The 24,865-nt window shown below is 38.3% G+C and overlaps 1 protein-coding gene across 2 annotated transcripts in view; it reads left to right on the plus strand.

The window, feature by feature from the left end:
• The window catches only part of LOC5580025 (ectopic P granules protein 5 homolog), a 76,381-nt gene that overhangs the window by 16,850 nt on the left and 34,666 nt on the right, over nucleotides 1-24,865 (plus strand). For both annotated transcript variants that reach the window (XM_021857698.1, XM_021857705.1), the window contains exons 3-6: nucleotides 5,354-6,722; nucleotides 6,784-7,085; nucleotides 7,144-7,975; nucleotides 8,033-9,529. In XM_021857698.1, the coding sequence (XP_021713390.1) occupies nucleotides 5,354-6,722; nucleotides 6,784-7,085; nucleotides 7,144-7,975; nucleotides 8,033-9,529 (4,000 nt within the window). The remainder of the gene's footprint in view (nucleotides 1-5,353; nucleotides 6,723-6,783; nucleotides 7,086-7,143; nucleotides 7,976-8,032; nucleotides 9,530-24,865) is intronic.

Consider the following 24,865-nt stretch of genomic DNA (forward strand, 5'->3'; position numbering starts at 1 on the left):
ATTGAATGCTGAAACAGTAGAAGCATTAACCTAAGAATGCTAATGTCGCTGCTGTTCGTGTTACCAACATCTAGTTTGCCACGAACTGACAGCGTGAGTACCGGGCCTCAAAGTGTCAGATTAATTTTCAAAACCAAAACAACAACATGGTATTGAACAAACAATGAAAACCCATAATTTATGGTAATAATTATCAAAATCAATTTTGTGAGAACAACGCTTCTAGCGTTCTACTACTAATATTTCTATTGCTGAAACGTAGTAGTTCGTAAATTACGGTGCGAATTAATAGAAAACATATTCGAAGCGGTAAGTGAAATTAGCAAATTTACAAGACCGTGTGCGAGGAATACTTAGTGAATCATTAAAACAGTGAGCAGTGAAAGGCGCGCAAAAGCTGATAACTCAATTGCTGTGAGTGGACGAATAAGAGCTCAGTAACCCAGGACGAGATCATTGAGTGGGTATATCCAGAGAAAACCGTAAGTGCATTTTATCTAATTTTTGTCTCTTTCTCGAAGCTCTCTCAGAAAATGTCTTTTTTTTTTTTTAAATCTTTATTTGAGTGCAGAAAATGTCTGCTATGTGAACGCTGGACCACTATGTGGCAGGTACTCCTTTCACTAATTACGTTGAGAGACTGGAGAGCCTTAGCCGGTTTAACAAATGGGACGAAGAGAATAAGAAATGTATTCTAATTGCTCTGTCTGGTTCGGTTGTATACGATGAATTAAAGTTAATGTTTCCTGGCGTCGAACTTCAAACGTTGAAATACGATGACATGATTAAAAAGTTGAAAGAACGTTTCGATAAAGTCGAACCAGACATGATGCAAAGATATCGATTTTATAATCGATATCAACGCCCTGATGAAACAGCTGAGAGCTACATTCTTGCTGTTAAGTTACAAGCTGAAAATTGTGATTTCAAGCAATTTAAAGAAACCGCAATTCGAGATAGGCTTATTATGGGACTTTTTGACAAAGAATTACAGAAAAAGTTGTTGATGGATGAGGAATTGAGTTTAGCAGCGGTCGAGAAGAAGATTATCAGTAGCGAAGTAGCAGGAAACCAAGCGAATTCTATTTTCGGGCCGGAGAGACGTGAATCATCTGAGATTAGCTCAATTAAGAACCGGTTAGGGAGAAAAGAGTATGATGGAAACCCCAGGGAATACGAGCGAGAACCCAGAGATTATGGGAGGAGATCCAGAGAGTTTTACAGGCAACCTAGAGATCATAGACGAAGCACTGGTGAGAGAAAACATGTGAGCTTTCGTGAGAGGTCTACTTCAAATAACAGGGACGTGAATCCATATGCAAATGCAGTTTGTAACTACTGTAAAAATAAGGGCCACTTAAGACGACAATGTTATTCTTATCGTAACAGAAATTCAGTTAGGTTTGTTGGACAAGGCTCAAAAACTAAAACATCATATAGCTTCAAACGCGACAAAGAAAATAGCTCATCTGAAGTTGAATCTGATGGTATGGAATGCATGCTGATAACCGCTGTAAACAAAATTAGTGAGCCCTGCATGGTTGAGGTTGTTGTAGAAGGAAACAAAATGCGTATGGAAATCGATTCGGGAGCGGCAGTATCTGTAATAAGCGATATCGATTACTTGGAGTTCTTTGGGACAGTTCCTATTGACGCCTGTAATAGACAATTAGCTGTTGTAAACGGTGATAGTTTATATATTGTGGGAGAGATCAATGTTAGGGTTGTCTTGAATGGAACAAAGAGCTATCAAAAGTTGATCATCTTAGAATGTGAAAAGAATTTTACGCCCCTTGTCGATCGTACCTGGCTTGATTTCTACTATCCTGAATGGAGATCAGGCTTTATGCAGAAAGCTTCGGTTAACAATTTGGTTCAAAGCAAAGGTACAGATAAAATTGTTGCAAGTTTGAAGCAAAAATATTCAAAAATTTTCAATAAAGATTTTTCACAACCAATTGAGGGATATGAAGGAGAGTTGCAACTAAAACATGACCAACCGATTTTTAAGAAAGCGTACACTGTGCCCTACAAACTCAAAGACAAGTTGGATCGTCATCTTAATATGCTTGAGCAGCAAAATGTAATAACATCCATTAAGGCCAGCGAATGGGCTTCACCGGTTATCGTAGTTGTTTAAAAAGATCAAGACATCCGCATGGTGATTGATTGCAAGGTATCTATTAATCAAGTTATTATACCGAATACTTATCCGTTACCATTAGCTCAGGATATATTTGCTTCTCTGGCTGGATGTACGGTTTTTTGTTGTTTGGATTTGGCGGGGGCTTATACCCAAGTGCAACTCTCTGAGCGTTCTAGAAAATTTATGGTGATAAATACATCCAAGGGTTTGTACACGTATAATCGGCTCCCACAGGGTGCTTCTAGTAGCGCAGCAATATTCCAACAAATTATGGATCAAATTCTGCAGGGTTTGAAAAACATAAGTGTGTATTTAGATGACGTCCTGATTGCAGGGAAAGATTTAGCTGAATGTTTGAAAAATTTGGAATTAGTTTTAGAACGTTTATATAAAGCTAATGTAAAGGTTAATTTTTCAAAATGTAAATTTTTTGTAAACAAATTACCATATTTAGGTCACGTAGTGACAGACAAAGGGTTAATGCCTTCTCCAGAAAAGTTATCAACAATTGAACAAGCTAAACCTCCTAAAAATGTTAGTGAATTAAGGGCTTATCTTGGCCTGATTAATTATTACCACAGGTTTGCACCGCACCTTTCAACTAAGCTGAGCAGTTTGCATGCTCTGTTGAAAAATGACAAACATTTTGAATGGACTGAAATGTGTGATAATGCGTTCAAAGACAGTAAGATTGCGCTTTTAAAGGCAGATATTTTGGAATATTATGACCCGAACAAACCACTTGTTGTTGTATCGGATGCTAGTTCGTATGGTTTAGGAGGAGTTTTAGCGCATGAAATCAATGGAAAAGAAAAGCCGATATGTTTTACATCGTTCTCTCTAAACTCTGCCCAGAAAAAGTATCCAATACTACACCTTGAAGCTCTGGCGTTAGTTTGCACCATCAAGAAGTTCCATAAATTTCTCTTTGGGCAAAAATTTAAGGTTTTCACAGACCACAAGCCATTATTAGGAATTTTCGGCAAGAGCGGAGCTAACTCAGTTTTTGTGACACGACTTCAAAGATACATTATGGAGTTATCGATTTATGATTTTGAGATCGCTTACAGACCTTCATCACTAATGGGAAACGCAGACTTTTGCTCGCGATTCCCTTTGGATCAAATGGTTCCTAAAAGTTTGAACTTTTCACATTCCCTACCAATAGATAACCGAAAGATTGCAGAATGAACTACAACAGATCCTTATTTAGCAGAAATCCGGCGTTTTGTAAAAGAAGGTTGGCCAATGTCGATAAATGAACGATACAAATCTATGTATTCTTTACGAGCCGATCTAGAAGTCACAGAAAATTGTGTCATGTATCAAGGAAGAGTTATTATTCCTGTGAATTTGAGACCCAAAATACTAAAAATGCTGCATGCTTACCACATAGGCATAGTTAAGATGAAACAATTGGCCCGAGAGACAGTATTTTGGCCTCGAATTAATATGGATATAGAAGATTTCCTCAATGGTTGTGAAATCTGTATAAAATCATCTCCAGCGCCTTCTAAGCCTACGGAGAATAAATGGATTCCTACGACTAGACCTTTCAGTCGAATTCATGCCGACTTTTTCTATTTTGATAGGAAAATGTTTCTATTAATAGTGGACAGTCACTCTAAATGGGTGGAAGTAGAATTAATGCAAAACGGTACAGATGCAAAACGAGTAATTGACAAATTCATGGCCGTTTTTGCTAGATTTGGGTTTCCTGACGTTGTGGTTACCGATGGTGGCCCCCCATTTAATTCAAAGGAGTTCTTTTCATTTCTTGTGAATCATGGAATAAAACCTTTGAAAAGCCCTCCTTACAACCCAAGTAGCAACGGTCAGGCTGAACGACTTGTTAGGGTTGTGAAGGATGCTTTGAAGAAACATCTTTTAGATCCAGAGTTACGAAGGTTAGACATGGTGAGTCAATTGAATTACTTCCTATTCAACTACAGGAACCAAATCACTACAACGGATGGGTTTATACCTTCCAGCAAAATGTTTAGTTATAAACCCAAAATTTTGATATATTTGCTTAATCCAAATAGACAATACAAGCAATACTTAGAGAACCCAAAACCAATAGACAATGCCTACATCCCGGCAGAGCAAGACCCAGATCCGTTTAGTAAGCTGGTAGTGGGGGATAAGATATTCTATAAAAATTTTAGGAAAACTGATCCGCAGCGTTGGATTGAAGCTAAATTCATTAAACAACTTTCCAAAAATATTTTTCAAATATCTCTCCATAGGAACGTTTTATCGGCGCACAGAAATCAACTTAAGTTGCTGAAGTCTACGAGAGGTTCTGCACTGCTAGTCCCGTCAAAACAATCTCGGAAGCGCAGTAGTAGGGAAATGACAGACGAAAATAGTGTTTGTATGGGCTTTGAAGTAGAGCCTAAGGATCAATCATTCAGCATGTTTATGGATAATCTAGAAAGATCAAGCGGAGCAAACAAACCTGAGAGACTGAAGCGCAGTAGAAGTCCAATAATTACAAGAAGTCGCTCGCGAACATGTGAGATGTAGTATAAGTAGATAGAAATACAATAATGAACTATTAGCATTAAGTAGAATTTTGTCAATATGAAATTATGATAAATTGTTTTCCAAAGAGGGAAGGATTGTTAAGTATTCCCGGTTCGGTAAATCCGCAGAAACCCCAACGGATTCTGATTGAACTACCACGAGCAAACTGTTCAGTACTGTAAATGTATGTGACACCAATGTGTATAAAAAGGAAGCCGAAATAAACCAAATAGTCAGTTCTTAACAGAAATACTAAAAGTTAATTTATTTCTTATAACAAGAAACGTCTAGAGATATTTAATAAAGTTCTTGTTCACAGAACGGAACAGTGGAATCCTTAGTATAATCTATGAATTCCTGGAAAAAACCTTAAAGTAAAATAACTAGAGGAAACTACTGAAGATTCTGGATAGAATATTTGAAAAAATGACCATAGCCATTCCCATGACGATGACTGTTCAGAATAGTCCCGATGACAGAGACCCCTCATAATTTAGGAGTTTTGCTGGAACACCTAACGCGAATTATAACTGGCATTCCTCATTCATTCGTACATTGCTTAGGGTACAGCTCTTCCTCACAACGATTATTGCCCAAAAATCATAGAAATATTGAAGCAAATTCAAAGATAGACATAAAACTCAAAAATTTCTTCAAAATTTTATCTTCTCTTCACAGCGTGGCCGCCCTCCAGGAATCAGCCCTAGCAGACTTCAGTTCCAACCTGCAGGACCTGATGAAGCAATCGTGCTTCCAGTGCAGCCAGTCCACCTACGAAGTCGACGCCACCCGAATCAAGATCGAGCAGAAAATCTACGAAACGCTAAACCTTCACCCAGTACTGAGCAACCTCCCGGCGGACTCGCCCGTTGTTCTGAACCCACCGATCGACGCTATGCAACTGACGGCGGCCATCGGAGAGCTGCGGCTGTGCATCTCCATTTTGTTTGCCTTTCTGCGGAAAGGCATAACCGACAAGCGCTTCCTGGCGGATGTTCGCAGCTGGACTGTCAAACTGGTCGCCACACAACTACGCATCGCTACCGTACACGATCATCTGTTCGTGCTGTTCCACGTCCTGCGTAGTCCCAGTGGGATAGCCAATTGGGCCACCTCGTTAGTGCAGCTTCCCACCGAGCAGGATCTTCGATGGGGCGGCTCGGAATTTCAGCACATTCTGGTCGTGATGGCTTGTATCCTGCTGCCGATCAAGAAGCGAAATGAATTCCTCGAAAAGCTCAAGCTGGACATGAATCGCTCGATCGATGTGGTCCAGGAAGAGATGTGGGCAATCGTGGACAGCGATGGCGAGGATTGCTCCGGTTCGGACTCGATATCCGAGCTGAAGGAGGGAGATCTTGTGGCGTTGATCGATCAGATACCGTTCGGGATGGTGTTCCGAGCGCTAACGCTGGTCGATCGAAAACTGGACGGGACTTGGCGTTTAGGTGAAGATCAGGTTCGAGGCACGCACGTGATGAAGGCGATCGCGTTCGGAACTATTTTCGTAGAGCTTCTGGGAAACGGATTGATGACTTACAATGCAGATCGATATCGACAGTTTGCCAAGAGGGTGGCGAGGCTGATCAAGCACACTGTATACTACGTGAGTGACTTGTATCGGATATTGCTGGAACGAACAAGGAGTGTCCAAGTGGTGCTGGATGATTACGAAACCACTCGGATCAATCTAGAGTTAGACGTGTTTGTAGTGCGCGCGGCACAGTACATCTACCGATCGAGAAAGATCGGTACGTGGCAGTACTTGAGCGGGTTTCCTTTTGATCAGCTGAGCGTGGATGCACTGTGGAAGCTGTATTACTTTCTGCACCTGGATGAGTTCAACGAAGAACTGATCACGGCCGTTGGTACGGATTTCCGGGATCTTTGCATTGGTTCGAATCAAAGGGAGAAATTTCGAAACGGTTTAGTGGGAATGCCCTCCGAGGATCTGTATTACTTGCTGCAGGTGTTTTCCAATATGGCACTTGCTAGGGAAATTGGCGACTTTGAGTTCATCGAAACGGTGGCACTCAATCTTTTCGACGTAAGTAGTTTCAGACAATTCACGTAGCTTCTTATAATAATCCCTGATTTCAAAATTTCAGATTGGTTACCTGAACGAGTACACCAAAGACTTCTGCTACAAAGCCGTAAAGGATCTGCTGTTCAACATAGTGTACAAGCATCCGTCGTTGGTCTCGAGCCTGCTGCAGTACATGAAGCAGGACGTAGCCCAAGCCGACCACTCGGCATTGTACGTGTTCAAATCGCTTCCGCTGGATCGATGGCGTCCCCAATGGGACGACTTCGAACTACTCGCCAACTGGATCCTCAACTACGGCTTCGACGCCGTCCAGAGTTCGACGGCCCGCGTTATTCTTATCCACTTGAACTACAACTTTGACTCGTAAGTAACCATTTCCAGGAATTTGTACAGCCAACCCATGAACCATCGACTTTTTCAGGAACAACGAACTGTTTTTATCACATGACATCCACGTCCGCATAGCTTGTCTCATCACGGAGATATACAGCAAACACGTACCAGAACTACTCGGCAATCCGCAAGGTTTGGTCGCCTCGGTGAGCAGTCTAGTGAAGAACAAAACCGCGCAGGACCAATTCCTGGCTTGGTGTTGGAACATGGTTAGTCTACTGCGACTGCACTGCATGGACCAAAGCCCCACGGTCATCAATGGTATGATGAAGAACCCTGCCCTGATCTTGCGATACGTACTTGAGTTAGAACGAGCTCAACAGATCTACCAAGGCGTTACTGAGAATCGTCCTCTAGCCATCTACTTGGCGATTCTCATCAGCACCTGGGGCCATTCAGTGCCCCAAATTTGCCACCAAGGATTCGAACAAATCCGACTGCTGTTGAACGATCATCGCTACGTGGTGGTTGTTCGATGTCTTCAACTGATCACCCCACTGTTCCTCGAATGCCCCGACAGTCTGAGCCACTGCGAATCATTCAAATCCATCCTGATCAGTTTGATGGCGGCAGACAAGTACTACGCCCGTTTCACCAAGGATCAATTCAAACCGGAGTCGAACTCCCCGGTTACAGACATGCTCAAGTGTATGATCCTCTCGCAAATCACCAACTACGTTCGGTACGGGCTAACTTCCCCCACCTTGCTGATCAACATTTGGCTACAGTGCCTTACCGAGCTACCAAATTGGACCAAGGACCCGGCCATTATCGGATTGCTGGATGCAATGGCGGGGGTCGCCTATCAGTTTCCCGACGCTTGGCATTCCATGAAAGAATTTTTCCGGCCTTATTTTTCGGTAAGCTCTATCATTCTACAGTTCAGACCTCCGTAGTTAATCATGTGAATTTTTCAGCGCTTCGAAGACGTCAAAGCCTCCAAGCCTTCGGGTTTGCTCAATCTGCTAGCGTCCACACCGAACGATCTGTTCAGCTCGCCATCGTCGGCAACTGTCTTCCTGTCGATCTTCACCCTGGAGCTGGAATACGAGCTGACCGAGATTCAGTCCGGCATATGGCACGAAGTGATTCGCGGGATTGGACTTCCAAGTTCGCCAAAACTAACCATCGAAACAGCCATCAAAAAAGCCACCTCCATCCTTGGATATCCTTCGTTCCCGCCAAGTTCGCTAGCGGTGTTCAAATTGGCCAACCTGGTGGCCAACTGCACCATCAAGAACTTCATGTACCCGATCGTGTGCCAGCTCTTCTTCACCATCTACCTGTCGCGACTTCCGCTGTCAACGGATGAGCAACGTTTTGCCAACTGTCTCGGAGTGTCCGATCAGATCTACGAGTGCAACGTCGGCCTGATGAAGCGTATCAAGAAGCAGCTATACGACGCCGAATGCTTCTACAATTCAGCTTCCGTTAGCGAAAGTGACGAACGGCAACGATCGTTCTACAATCACTGCACGCGCCTATTCAAAACCTTCCAACTGTGGTTAGAAGACACTCAACTGAACAAGATCTCCACGAATGCCGTAAATCTTCCTCCGCAGTTTGACCGCTACCGGTTGGCGGCGATCTTCCGAGGGAATCGTGATCACTGGACGGACTTTATCGACTTCCGGGGCATCCGCTCCGATCACCGTGATCTTGCCGATGCCTGGCAAAAACTGTGCTACCGATACAAGCCCGAAGTCTCCACCGTTGCAACCAATTCCCCGGCGCGATCGCTCGCCTCCAGCCACAGCGTAACCGACCTGCAAGATTTCAAACAATCCATCTTTAAACGACTCGAGACATATGACGCCCCCGCACCTGCTCCCCTTGTGTTCAAACCCACCCCTCTCATACCTCCTGCCAAATTTACCACCCAATCATCGAACTCCGTGATCTCAGCCCTCAAATCGGACTTCGCCCTCCTAGATGCGTACGCCCGCAAGGAGTTCCTCGTCATGTACAACGAACATCTGCTGCTCGACTCGTTCTACCTGGAGCAAATCCCGAAACTCTACATCGTCGAAGACAAGGTTCTCTACAAAGATGCCAGCTGTTCCAATGGTTGCACTGAATCCAGGAAGGTCCTCGTGCGCTACAAGGTGTCCAAGCTGGATAAGAACTTGAGTGCAGTGCTGAGAGAGAATCGATCCGCCCATGAAGCCCTGCTGCAACGGGAGAGCAAACTTCCGGATCGGATAGTGATGGCTTCGGTGCGAATCGATGCCTTCCTGCGGCAGATCGTAGACGCGTACCGGGAGTTTAAACTGAGCGGCGAGACGACTGTATGCGCTAAGTTGAACAAGGTCGGATCGACGCTGTTCTACGAGTTCGTAGGCAAGATGAACGACTACAACCAACTGTGTCCGTTGACTAAAGATGTGTGCTCGCTGGGAATCAGTCAGCTTGGGGTAAGTTTTAAGTTTTTGTGTGGACAGGGCTGGTCTTAAAATATAAACTTAAGACATCTTATGTTTGAAAAATGAGATCTTTTGCGTCAGACAGAACAGGAACCAAAATACAAAAAAAAAGAGATGTGCCAGGAATTAAGAAATGCTCCAAGATTTTTAATGAGAATTGCTCTGATGATCCAACCAGAAATTTCTCAAGGCTATTTCTAGGAATTTCCTAAGAGATTCATCCTAATTTTAACCAGATAGTACTCTTATCAGTAGCGATTCCCTAATGTCAAATCTACCTGTTACAAGAATAGAAATTCTGAACTTTCAGCAACAAATTAGAATCTATCAAGTATAGATTTGTTAGAAAAGAATAATCCAAATTGAAAGTGCTGTTAGATGTCAAAATATTGGAAAAAAATAAAATGCTTATAGCACCCTCGCATGCGAAGTATCGCATCAGCAAATATTGGAAACCTATAGGTAGTACCTATATATAGTAATTCGGAAAAGGTCACTGGGAAAAACATTTTCCGATGACTTTTTCCACTAGGAGCGATAATATTAGCAATATTCAAATGTCAAAGTCACATGAAATTCGTGACATTTTACAGCCCTGATTCCAATGGGTCTACCCCGTTTGGCATAATGCCATTTGGCATACAGTCGTTTGGCATAAAGTCGTTTGGCATAATATTCATTTGGCATAACAGTTGTTTGGCATAAAAGTCGTTTGGCATAATGGTCGTTTGACATAATTTAAAAAAGGAAGATACTGTAGTGGTACAGTAATATACGGGACCATAAGATACGCCATAAAATACCATGTTCCTTTTTTTCAAATGACATGGAATAACTTAGGCGTTGGATATATTTTTGTTCAAAATGCGCTATAATATCCCGGACACAATGACCCCGGAAGTCATGTATGATACAATTCCAAAAGAGCTTTATTGGATATTGGTTTCCTTGAAAAAATGAGGATTTGAAGTATGTCCTATCAATAATTGACAACGGAATGTACGATCGTGAGCAGTTTATACACACCCCTTTGCTTAATCGAAGGAATTTGATTAAATTCAATGTTTTTCACAATTATGCCAAACGGCTATTATGCCAAATGACAATTATGCCAAATGACCGTTATGCCAAATGGCTTTATGCCAAACAGCTATTATGCCATACGACTGTATGCCAAACAGACATCATGTATACGCGCTTCACATCAAGAGCTTGAGATCAGCTTGCCATGAGCTCACAAAAATAACCGCGCGCTTGAGCACGTGCTATGGTGAGACACATTTTTTTAGATCTCATGTAGCAATGTACTAGCTCAAACGATAACATCTGCACTGGCTCATGCGCCGTCTCATGAGAAAATCTCAATGTGACAGTGCATTTGAGACTCGCAGCCGAAGGTTTAAAAAGCAATGCAAAGGGATTAATTTATGGATTGAACTGCCTGTAGGCAGTTTGAAAGGACTGACGCGGTTCAACTCGGTTGAGATTCTATCATTTGAATTGAAAAACTTGTACTGTCCACCGAAGAAGCATAGGCATAAACCGAAGTCGTATGCTTCCGTGGGATTATTGTACTAGGCGAACATAACTGCATAAAAGTACTTCTAGTAAGCGCATGTGACGAGCCTCACGAGATGTCTCATGAGCAGTGCTGTTAAATGTCAAAAATTTTGAAAATTTAGAATGCTTATAGTACCCTCCCAAGCGAAATATCGCATTAGCAAATATTGCCAACCGACAGCAATTCGGAAAACTATTTTCCGATGACTTTTTCCACGGGGAAGGATGATATTAGCAATATTCAATTGTCAAAGTCACGTGATATTCATGACATTTAACAGCTCTGCTCATGAGACTCGCTCACTAAGATATATTTTGTACGTACACGGAGAGAACGAAGTACTCAAATTTGAGTTCTTCCTACCCAACTCGGCACCTTTGTGCGTTACCCCAAATTTGAGTAAATAGCCTAGTACTCAAATTTGGGTTGCCGCACCGAATTCTACCAGTGGGTAATTTTTACCTAATGCTGCCTTGAGTGAAAATACTCAAAAATAGGTATTTTTTATCGATGTGAAATGTAAACGAAACAATAGTTTAAAAATCCAATGATGTCATGTTTTTGCGATAAATGAAAATCAATTTGAACGATAAAGCAGATAAAACCTTTTATTTTAATTAAACACGGTATCAGTGCTATATTGTAAGGATGCATCACAACATACAACCCGCTCCTGGTGGCGAAAATCGTGTACGGTGGGTGGCAGGAACGGCGAAAAGAAACTCGACAGCTATCTGCAGTGTAGTAAATTTATCGGGAACAGACTATCCTTGATTCCGAAAATCGTGTATCAACAACAATCTATTAATAACTGAATTCCTGTAAAAAGAAAAAGACCGCTTAACTTAATACTTTTCGAATTTTTCGGTAGAAGTAAGTTGAGGACATTTACCTTCACAAAATCCGGAAAATTCACTGTTGCTAGGAGTTTTGCATAAACCGACGTCAGAAACAGTATTAACGTACTAATCAAAGTTTACTAAACAAAATTTCACTAACTTATGGATTTTTCGTCCAATTTTGAATAAACAAAGCAGAGCATGACGCTTACGTCTTACACCGCTGATGACTGATCTGAAATTAACAGCGTTGACATTTCAAAATGGATGCCGCATTTTTTCATCCAAAATTAAGTTTAAACTACTCAACGTGCAGTATGCCCTCTAAATGCCGCACGTTGAGTTATTTTTACTCAACCGTGTGTTTTTCAGGTGTTTGGCGATTCAATGAAATATTTACATAACAACTTACGGTTAGAATGCAATGTTTAGGCTTTTTAAACACGTTTAGTGACCAATGTTGTTTACAATGAACACCAGCAGAAATATGTTTGAATGAAATTATCTTAGATTCCTCAACTAGTTTCGTCTCAGAAAGTACGTAAGTTCAAATCTTAAAACTTTGTGGCAAAGAGCGCTAAAAGTTGAACAAGTTTTCTTTTACTCAAATTTGGGTTCTCATTGAACAACTCAAAAGTTGGGTTGAATATACGTATTTGACAGAATGAAAATCACCCATTTCCTCAGTTCGACTGCCTTTACTTAATTTTGAGTTTAAAAAAACTTATTTTTGAGTAGTTCGTTTTCTCCGTGTAGCTGCATCTCGTACCTCACATAATCTGTGAGCTGCGAATAATAATAATAATAATAATAACAATATGAAATATCGCATGGCACACTAGCTCATCTCGGTATACACGAGAAATACGACACTCTGATGCCAAACGGCATTATGCCATACGGCATTATGCCAAACGGGGTAGACCCGATTCCAATAATTAACTTTTTGCCGGAAAGGCATTTTTAGACGCGTAGAACAGATAAGAAGTGAGATTACGAATCCCCTTTGACCGGTTTTTTTATGATTTGCGTCAGAAATTCCATCAAACATTCTTCTTCTTCTTTCTGGCATTACGTCCCCACTGGAACAGAGCCTGCTTTTCTCAGCTTAGTGTTCTTATGAGCACTTCCACAGTTATTAACTGAGAGCTTACTGTGCCAATGACCATTTTTGCATGCGTATATCGTGTAGCAGGTACGAAGATACTTTATGCCCTGGGAAGTCGAGAAAATTTCCAACCCGAAAAGATCCTCGACTGGTGGGATTCGAACCCACGACCCTCAGCTTGGTCTTGCTGATTAGCTGCGCGTTTACCGCTACGGCTAACTGGGCCATCAAACATTAGTACAGGCATTTTTCCTGTTTCTTCTAAGTATTCATCCATTATTCTCAAGGAATTTGTTCATTATGTTGGTTATGGAATCCTTCAAAGTGTTGGGTCATTTAGCTAAACCCAACTAACATTCACTCATTTAACAAACACCATTATGGCAGTTTTATCCAGCATCATGTTTTATAACATTTTAATAATTTCCATGGCCAACCTTTGTTAAAGCATTGTTCACACAAATTTGGAGAAACTTTAAAGCATGTCGTTGAATACCAACTTTATTTTTCAGCTTTAAAAACGTTTTACAAGCATTTAGTTCAGCTTTTATACGGCTGGTCTAAAAATAATTAAAGACTAATAAAAACAAAAAAATATTTTTCTAGGCACTTTATAAATATAGTGTACACTATTATTATGATAGTATAACAATCTTATTTAAAAAGCGCCTGTATACTGGAATTGAACTCGAGACCTTCCAATCGTCAGCGGTATGCTTTGCCATCTGCGCCATCCTAGAATTGATGATTGTACCGTCCAGTGCAAATATAAACTTCTCATAGCTGAATATTGACCATGTTCGAGCTTCTATTCGACAACGTCTAATCAACACATGGTACGCTAATTAACAACTAAACAAGCATATTATTCAGCTGCTGTTTAGTGCTGATCCAAGCTGAGTTCAGTCGGCTATTTTTAGCGCACAGTGAGAAAATTTATGTCGATGTTGGTCAAAATAATGTTTATTTACACAAAGTTAAAACAGTCTGAAATGATTGATCTAATTTCATAATAAGTTTTAGAATGTTCAAAAATGATTAATTAACTTAAATAATTTTATAAATTATAGTTTGATTATTTTTTTATTTGTATTTTTCATAAACCTATTACATATGCATTGAAGTAAAAGTTCTCTGTATGAATATATTTGAATCATTTGAAGGGTTAGTCCTCAGAACCCACCTGAATAGAAAAATATTAGAATATATATGCGATTTTTATTTTCGGAAATGGTCAAGTTAATCATTTTTCTTAGAGCGCAGTATTTATTCAGTTGTGAAGAAAAGCCATTTCAAATGTAGCTGGCTATAGAAATTTATTTAATCAATTCTGTCAAAGAAATTTCCATTTTTCTTGTACGGAAAAACATCCCGAGCAGGCGAAAAAAGCTTAGCAATAGAAAATATAATGTGGATAGCTTAAAGTGATATTAACTTGATAGATATATGATATAAAATATCTGGAAATGATATCTAAAATAAACTACTAGAACAAAATTGGTATGTCATTTTTAGATTCTGCAAGATTTTACCAATAGCTGCGAGCTATTCATTAGATCTGCGTACAACAAATTTTTCATAGGTTTAGAAGTTCCAGGAACAAAATTTTGATATTGTCTTCAGATATTTTATCTCTTATGTCAATCAAGTCAATATCACGCTTTGTTTGCAAGTACTTTGCTCCTACTCGGAATACGTAGCTTAAATGTTTATTTTTTATTTTAAACTAAAAATTCTGCATTTCTGGAGACTGACCATGTTTATTTTCTGAACAGCTATTTCAAAAGTTTTAAGAAAACATAATTTATGAGCTTTGAAATGCATTCGGAACTCAACACAAATTTCGGATATTTTGTCCATTTTATGAAATTTAGCTATAGTGTGATCGCTTTTACAAGGCTAATTTATTGCTGAACAATGTGTTTGTTAATCGTCATTTTGGCCTCTATTGGATCAACTGTTCTTATAATATACTGAAGCTGAATTAGGATTTTATAAGATACTTACTCTTATTCATGCTTATGTTAAACATGTGGGAATAGCTGAAGTGCGACGCAAGTAAAACGTTAGTTCGTCTTCTGAATATCCTTTTATACATATACATTTGTTTAGTGGAATATTGGCTTTTTAATAGGGGGAAACATGTTTTGTTCAGCTCATTTGTAGAACAATCTTGACTAGTCGAATGAGAATCTTTGGAAACGTTTAATAAGTGGCGATTCAACTTTTGTTTAGAATGAACGCATAACGTTGAACATTGATCTAAGTTTGTGTTAAAAAAGCACCTTCTAAGCTCTTTATAGAGCAAATTTTTTATTCAGCTGCCATTACCATTATTGAACAATAGTTAAGCATGCATGCTTGTTTGTGGCTCTGAATTGTTAGTTGGGAAGTACGTTAGGCTGAATGGTTCATTACATCGAACGTGTTACAGTGGGACCCGATTTTGTCAGCCACTCGATGAATTTAAGGCTGACAAAATGGGGAACCTAACAAAATTTTTTGTCATTTTTGACGTTAACTACGTCTTACGGCAATATACTGGGTGTCAATTGAAAATTTAAAATGTTGCGACCGTCACGAAATTATGTAAGATTTTGAATGGTAATAACTCAGCCATTTATCGGTAGATTTTCAATATTTTCCCACCAATCGGTCGGAAATTTATACAACATGTTATTCAAATGGAGAAAACTTTTGATTTTTGACGATAGACTGTCGAAAATTGGGAAAATGTCGACTCCTTTCTTACGCAACCAAACTCGTTCATATTGTCTTCCACGATCCTTTGGGTTGGCTAGTGCACTATAAAAGCAGACCAATTTCTGCTTCTTCGCGCATTCTTTTTTTGACGTTAACTACGTCTTACGGCAATATACTGGGTGTCAATTGAAAATCTAAAATGTTGCGACCGTCACGAAATTATGTTAGAGTTTGAACTAAAGGAAGGCTGCAACTATGAAAATCAACTAAAATTCTAATGCAAAAAATCACTTGGCGTAGTTAACGTCATGCGGTCGTGTCTTGTACACAACCCGCTCTGATTTTTCGTTCTCGTTTTTTAAATTTTGAAGTGGTAATATTTGCTTGTGAACTGCGTTTAGAACCTACATGGTCTTGCAAGGGGGCGGTGGACATGGGCATAGCCAAGTTTTTTTTAAATCAGGGGGTGGAGAAGATCGGTTCTTAAAATTTCATTCACGATTCTCATGCCAAATCGATCATTATACACTACCTCTGCGCTCTATTTGCATGAAACATATAACTTTGTAAGATATCAACCCTTTTTTCACAGTAAGTAAAGTGAAGTCCTAAAGGCGTATTGTTTCATTTGTCTCATCAAACATTGAAATAAGTGACCTATAGGGTCAAACTGTTGAAAAACAATCAAATTTTTTTTTTATTGTGGTTTTGAATAATATAGCATATTTGGAACAACTTTTGTTCAAGCAAATGTTTTTTAGAAACGCCATTTTGATTGTTAAATTGTCGAACAAAACTGTGGGAGAGAAAGTTGAATTATTTTAGAATTTCGAGCCTTCTTTAAGATACAGGGTGTTCATTCAAAATCAGTTTTCAAATTCCCGGATTTTTCCCGGATGCCTTAAAATTTAAAACCGGATGACATCATGGTTTTTGTGACTTTATATAACCCAGACGTTTGTATAGAAAGTTGTGATATTTGGTTTCAAAATACGGATTTCGGGGCAGTACCTCCACATGCATAATATTTTTGTTTTCACTTTTAAAAAACTTTATGCAGTTGCTGCCAGTTGTAGCCATAATGGATTATACACCGTTTTACACAGCCAATCAGCATGTAACCTTTTGTGTTCAGTAGATCACATTGACATGATAGAGATACATTCATTTATTCGTCAGAATTGATTCAAAACATAAGAAACACAATTCATTTCCCTTATAATTTGAACTCCCATACACCTAATTTGGCCAGGGTACTCCTAATTTTGCCACTCTCATAAGAAATCAATGCGTTTGGACAATTTAGAAACCAAAACTAAATCTCTGAACGAAACTGGTTCGGGTGGCCTATATTTACCAACGAGATTTTCAAAGCGAAAAAATGGTTTTATCTCATGTCGAATATTATACATACATTATATGAATTGGAAGCCTGCATTTTACATATTTGTAGTAGAAATAGGGCTTCCAATATAACTTGTACTGACATTTTCTCTTAGGCTGGCCAAAACCGGTGCTTTACCGTACATGAATATGTAGCCTATGTGTATCCATTTCAGGGATTTCCTATTCTGATTGAAAAACTCTGCATACAAAATGTTCGTATGAATAGCTAGCTATCCAGAAAAGAATAGTGATTTTTTATTAGAAAAAATGCGGCATACCACCATGGGCTGGTCATATTGTATGAGTGTGCGTAGGAAATGATGCTCAATTTAAAACATCTGATAATTCATTCGTGTTCAATATACGTAAAATTGGTCGTTAACCGTTAAAAAATCATTAAAATTAGTGTAACTCTAATATTCTCCTATGAACCCTTATATGGAGAAAGGGCAAGAATACAAAAATCGACTTTTTTCAAATTTTTGCCGATGAAAGATTTTTTAATATGCCGCAAGCTTTTTTTGACTACCAAGGCTAACTTTCAGTGAAAAAAGATCGGAGGTTCATGCAAGTTCGATAATATGTGTGTTTCAGCACACCGTGGAGTGGTGAACTAGAAAGTACGATAAAGAATACAAGAAAAAATGCTGAGTTCGGAGAAACTTTAAAGAACCGCTGATCAAAAAAAGAAGGGTACATATCATATGAACCGTTCATCACCCTAAAATATACAATAAGTTATGATAATTATGAGAGCCAACACATTTTCGAGGAAATAGGCCACTTGAGAAAACGGGGTATTCAGGGAACTGGCATTTGCGGAACTGGTGTTCGGGGAAACGACATTCGGGGTATCGATATTCGGGAGAAAGTAGCACAACCTCAATAAACTGCCAATTGGAAAGCAAAAATTATCTGGTACTTCTTCGAGAAATTCTGTACAATACAATATTCTGACGAAAAACAGCTCACGTTGAAAATGTCTTGTGAACGCTTAATAATTGTTAGTCATGGTCACATAACTATTCGAGTTTAATCATGTGATCCGACGCTCATTCCTATTATTAAACTTTCTTACACTGCGACATTTATGCGATGTTTGTGACAACTTGTTAGTTACTTTGCGCAACTTCTGGTGCGACTACGCAATCTACGTTGGAATTTCGAAGTTGACCATCCGTATAGCTGGAACGTACTTGCCACTTTCTGTCGAATCTGGTTGGTTCTTAAGGCTGCAGCTATGCGCCACGGAATTCCGTGGAATTCTCAATTGGGTCGCCAAACGACGTCCCGTGCTGGTTATTGGTGTATGCGATTTAACATTGTGACAGCATTGCTGTCAAACACACAATACTACTGTGGCGCTATCTATGCATTACATTACGAAGTGTGTATAAAAATGAAGAAAAATCCCAGAGATGATCTTTATGATTCATTCGACAGATATTAGTTGCTGTTCCGATGGAAAAATGTTAAACCTGTGTAAAAATATACCATTTTGTTCAAAATTCCTTGTATCATTCCTGAACGTCTACTACTGGAGCACTAGCGCAACTACTGGAAAACGTGTACCAATAGTGGCTCAAGCGATTGTATGCTTAAAAAATAATGTTATCACTCTTTTTATATTTCTCTCATATAGTAGAGGTTGAAATCTTTCTGCTGACGCCAAAAGATCTCTGTTAAGGCTTTTCGTTATTTTGTTATGATTTTTTTTAGCTTAGGTAGTTCACTAATGGCACCGGCACCCTATTAGTTCAATTTAGTGCTCTTGCAGATGTGAAAAGTCGCACAAGTCGAATATTGTGACGGCCATCTTTTGATTCCGAGATATTTCACCATGAATTAATTGATCAAAATCGACAAGAAAAATAATTCTGGGGAATGGTACTTTCTGGCGAATGATACTTTCTGGCAAATGGTTTTCTGGTAAATGGTACATTCTGGCGAATGGTTTTCTGGCTGATGTCATTCTGGCGAATAGTTTTCTGGCGAATGGTTTTCTGGCAAATATCGCACAATCGAAAACATTGATTAATGTATAGTTTAGTAGAAAAATCGGATTCCACTAACAGATTTTCCTGGCTTTCAGTTTCGAAAAATGGAATATGCTTATCCCTGGCTTCCCAAATTATGGATTTGCGGCGCCCCGCTTGTTGCTGGCTCACGGGTTTGAAAAAAAAATCAAGAGAGCTTGCGACAAGCAGAGGAGCCTCGGATCCATATTTTGGAGAGCAAAAGTGTTTCTACCAAATTTCTTCTTTCAGTCACATATGACTATCTAAAGCTACTACATTTCGAATTCAATAAGCAAATCAGTTGGTTTTTATGATTTAATATTTGGAAATTCATGTTTGTTTCACATGACAACCTAATGTTGATACACATGTTATTATACCGTGAAATCAATAATGAAATCCATATGGCTACCACACTCAAATCATGTGGTTTTCCTCATTGCGCAAATCTATAAGTAAAACACACGACCTTGACGTGTAGATTTTTGTCAGTGTAGTGTAATAGTTTGTTGACATTCAGGTGGGTTTACACTGTAAACTCGGCATTACCCTTTAATGTGGAAAGAATACCCACTTTTTTCTGATGTATGGAAATGTCGACATAAAGGGTACTTTCAAATTTTGAATAAAGGGTACTTTTCTCCCATTTTGACGTTCAAGGGATTTACCCATTAAAGGCTGGTTTGCTATTGACAAGAAAAGGAATCGCCTATCTCGATACTTGGAAAATTTCTTCCAAGAAATGGTCAAGAAAATTACATTTTTCTGATCGCAGTACGCAGTTGAGAAGAAATGTCACTTCTAAGGGGGCTCTCTGTAGGAAATTTCTTGACCCATTCAGTCAAGGAATTTCTTTACTTTTCTTGAGCGAAACAGCATACAGTCGACTCTCCACATCTCGATGTTCTACATCTCGATATCTCTCCCTATGTCGATGATTTTCTCGGACCCTTCATTCTGCATACATTTTCACTCTCCATATTTCGATATCCTCCTTATCTCGATACCTCCCTATCTCAATGTGGTTTTCGTTTCCAATTTTCTCTCCGTATGTCGATATGCCCATTATCAAAGGTTACTAGACTAGATTCTAGAGATTCAAAACAATTTGCAAAGACGAAATTACATCTGTTTGTTTTTAATTTACCTGGTAACGGAGTGATTTTCAATCTAGTATTCGTTAAAAATGTGTTCTATGTCTCGATCTCTCCCTATCTCGATGGTCCCTTCGATATCGAGATGTGGAGAGGCGACTGTACTTAGCTTAAAGGGTGAAAAATTTCTTGGAGTTTCTCACTAATCATTCTAGTGATCAATGTTCAGCAACAAAAACTGCTTGTGTAAAATTAAAATGATTAAAATTAAAATTAAATCGAATGGCTTGGTAGGAAAGGTAAGTAATTACAACTTGCTCGGCAATTTGTTTATTTTATCCCTATATTTTTAAACGAAAATTATTTTTTTTCATATGGTTTAGAGGATGTGCTGCATAAAACGAATAGGAACCAAGGACCCTGATTGGAAAAATCATCTGCTACCGAATGTGCTTCTGCTATGATTATTATAATATATATCGTTATGAATAAAGCTACCTAATTAATCTAATCTGAGGTTTGTCATTCAGTTTTTTTTCATGGAATTCACTTATTTTAAAGAAATAAAAATTTGAAAAAGAAAACAGCGTAAATTTTACCCATTTTGCAAAAATTTAGTAAAATTTACTCGTTGTTTTGACGTACAAGCTCTCTACTCTTTAATGAGTAAAGGCCCTTTACTCTTTTTATGAGTTGAACTAGTTTCTCTCAAAGAGGGTACTTTTTACCCTTTAAAGAGTACTTTGGTGTTACAGTGTACACTCTACACGACTGGAATAAAGTTTGCATAGAGCTTAGTGACATTTGAACACACGTAGACTAGCATACGCTCGTCATACACAGTTTGTTTTTGTTTTCCTCAAAGAAACTTGCACACGCTTTCCAGACTCATCAAAATGCATATGGAAATATTACCCAATTTGAAAAATTTACACCCGGATTCTCGGTATTTTTCGAGACAGAGTGCATATTGTTTTCCTCTAAGGTTCACAACTACATCTACACTAGAGCACCCATACCATTGGGCGTGATAACCACTATACACCTCAAATTTACCTCATAACCGGACTAATTATTACCTAACGTAACAACCTTTCTCATGTTAACAACAATATTAGGTTTGGAAAGTTTTCCGACGACATTTCGGATACCATTGCATTGGTCAATATGTAGATTGTCCAGTATATATATTGTCAAAAAAAGGAAAGTATTAACAAGTTCTGAAATATTACCTATAAGAGAATGTTAACTATAGTTTCATAAATATTGTAACAAATAGAGTAGAGGATTATTTAAACCTATATCTCTTAGAAGGGTTTTCCGAATTCTCCAGCTGCTTGCTATTGGATGATAAATATTGAATTTAAAAAGATAATCAAAACATTTTCAACTCTCCATTTTTTTAAGCAAACTCGTAAAATTTTGGAGGACCAAAAGATATTAAGAAGTCTTCAAGAAACTTTGGTTTAAAAACAGCTTCAATTTACAAACAGTTTTGGACAAACATATATACAGTTTATTGAAAAATCTAGACCAAGAAAAGATTTTTAGCAAACTTTACAGAAAATTGTTGATGTTAACTTGTACCAGGTCTTTGATTTTTTAGAAACCAATAATTCACTTTTCTTACCAGAAAAACAACTTGTTGTATATAAAAAAAATTTAACACAGTAAAAATAACCTTTCAATACTTACAGTGCTTTCATTCGAAAGCGTGAAGGATGCCGTACATAAATTAAAAATCAGCAAAATAAAATTTTGAACATGATTCTGAAGCTTCCTCTCAGGTATAGTACCAATGAATTACATAGATTAGCTAATGTTGAAACAATGAAATAAATGTCAAATAAAATAATTAACCTTCCAGTCGTCGCGCGGTTTGCCACCGCCAGAACTACCACGCTGCTGTAGTGAACGAAAAGCGAGTTTTGTACAAAATACAACAGCGCGACGACTGAAGTGTTAATAAGTTCAGGCAAAAATCGTTACAATCTTCTATTGCCTTGCCACGATTAATGCGTTATATATTTAGATTAAGTTAGGTATATAAGTTAATATAAAAAAATGGTGAATTATTTCTACAAAACGGCAAAGTTCGACATGAACTATAGCTGGTTTCTGAGTCATGGCAAAACTTGATACCATGTCAAAAACAAAAATGGCTTGCTTGCCAAAAAAATGACGTAAATCCAAACTAGCATCTTAGCAGGAATCCATCAACGATTTTTCGAAGAATGTGAATCTCGTAATTTAATAATCTTTCTACGGACAGCTTCATTTTTTCACCACAAAACAATATTCAAATCGCGATACCTTTTTTGTTTCTTGATATTTTTGCCCATTTCTTCCCATTTTCTCAAAAAACTCTTCTATTTTTGGATTCTGTGTTGGTATTAATCATTGGTCATATGTTTTTGAAAATATTCCGGTATTCCGTGGGATACCGACATTTCCCATTCAAAATTTCTTTGGCCGCCATTTTAATTTTAGTCAATTTATCAGAAAAAATTAAAATGCGGACCATACAATGTCAGGTAATAAGGAGCTTCTTTGAAAAAAATCATTCAAATCGGTTAATTTTCTCCGACAAACCCAAAAATTACAATATGATGTTTATGAAGTTTTGAAGATCTTGGCACGGCCGTGGTACCAAAAACAGAAAAGCTGATTACTCAAAAACGGTTGCACAGATTTATTTTATTTTTCATAATAGACTCGTCAAGTGTAGTTTCGAAAAGTGAATAACTGAACATGAGAAAAAATTGTAGCTTGAGATATTCCTCCCAAGGAATTTTAGAATATCTCCGGATTCCAATGATCAAAACCGATACAGATTATTTAAAAAGAAAAGTTTTCTGAGAACTTGTGAAAAAATGGTGCAAATATATTCGGGTTTATTCTACGACTGGCGTGAGGTGACAATTGTCGGTCTCGTATAGCGAGGTGACAATTCTCGACTCGAGTGAAGTGACTCTCCATTTGATTTACACGGCGAGTCACTTCACTCGAGTCGGAAATTGTCACCTCGCTATACGAGACCGACAATTGTCACCTCACACCAGTCTTAGAATAAACCCAATTGAGAAACAAAAAAGTTATAGCGACTTGAATATTTCTTTAATGTAAAAAAATGAGGCTGCTGGTAAAGGGGTTAGTCCATCAATGATTTCGCTATGTATTCATACTGGATCTCACAAGCAATTCGTTATGAAAAACAGTAAGAAATCGTTAAATCTACAGAAAATCATAAGGAATCTCGTCAGGGACCTTACAAGGATTGTAGATTAATTAAGCTAGTAATCCAAACAAGGCATCACCAAATATCAGTATAAGCGTCTCTAGGAATCCATCAATTAGGAATCCCTTATGAAACCCAAGAAAGCCCAGAATTTCAGTAAGAAACCACTCAGATCTCATAAGAGATTCCAAAAAAAAAAATGGTAAAATTGTGGGAAATGTTTTTCCCAGATATCTCTTGAAAACCTGCATAAAAACTAACTCTATCAACTCATAAAAGACCATTATGTCAGTTATGATACAAATTGTTAAGCAGCCATGTTCCCCTTACAAAATTTTTAGTGCTTTTCCCGAAGTGTTCTACAATTTTCCTGGTATTTCCTGTATTATTCCCGGTTATTTGGAATTCCCGGGTTTTTTCCCGCTTTTCCCGGATATCCCGGATGGATGGATACCCTGAAAATAGCATAATAAATTGCCTCGAAACTCTCCTTGAAATAGGTATAATTCAAAGAATGTTTCATCCGGAGTTTTCCACATAAATTTTCCTAAAAATAATTTTAAATTCAGACAGAAGTGTTTTGAAGATTTAATATAGAATTGCTTCAGAAAATTTTATAGATATTTCATCAAAGATTTGACCTGGAATGTTTGTAAAAATATTTCTTACAGTATGGAAACCATCACATTTATTCTAGTTTCCATGGATTGTTTTGGTGTGTTCTTAAAAGCGAAAGTCCCGCATAACTTATGATCTCGCCCTAAAATCCATTGGTAACCATGTGTGTAACTCATTGTTTCTGAACATTTGAATGGATTTACACGTTATTTAACAACTCTGTAGTGAAGAAAGGATCATTCTCTACTTACAAGTGGTGCTGGTTTGGATGCTTATTCGTTCATTTGCTTAGAAACAACGAGCTACACACGTGGTTACCAATGGCTTTTAGGGCGTTATCTCAGATTATGCGAGAAGTAATCATAAATTTCATTGCATGAAGTTGTGAACAAATCTGCGAAATTATTCCTATGTCTATAGAATGATTAAATGCTTCAATATATTCTTAGTGAAATTCCTGATGAATTTCTGAAAATCTCGAGAAATGATTCCTATAAATTCTTTGATAAGCTTAGCAACTAAAAAAAAAATCAGAAGGGAAATTAGAGGAACTTCTGAAGAAATCTTTAAAACTGGTTTAAGGGGAATATCGGAATTACAGGAAAACAGATTTTTATGAGTCCTAGGTTAAATTTCATCAAGCATATCCTCAGAAAGCGTATTTTTTAAGGGATCTACTAAAGAGATGATTGATGATGTTATTGAAGACAGAATCCCAAAAAAACTTTAAGGAGCAAATTTTAAAGGAATATCTCGAGACAG

The sequence above is a fragment of the Aedes aegypti genome, chromosome 1 (assembly GCF_002204515.2).
Source record: "Aedes aegypti strain LVP_AGWG chromosome 1, AaegL5.0 Primary Assembly, whole genome shotgun sequence".
NCBI lineage: Eukaryota > Metazoa > Arthropoda > Insecta > Diptera > Culicidae > Aedes > Aedes aegypti.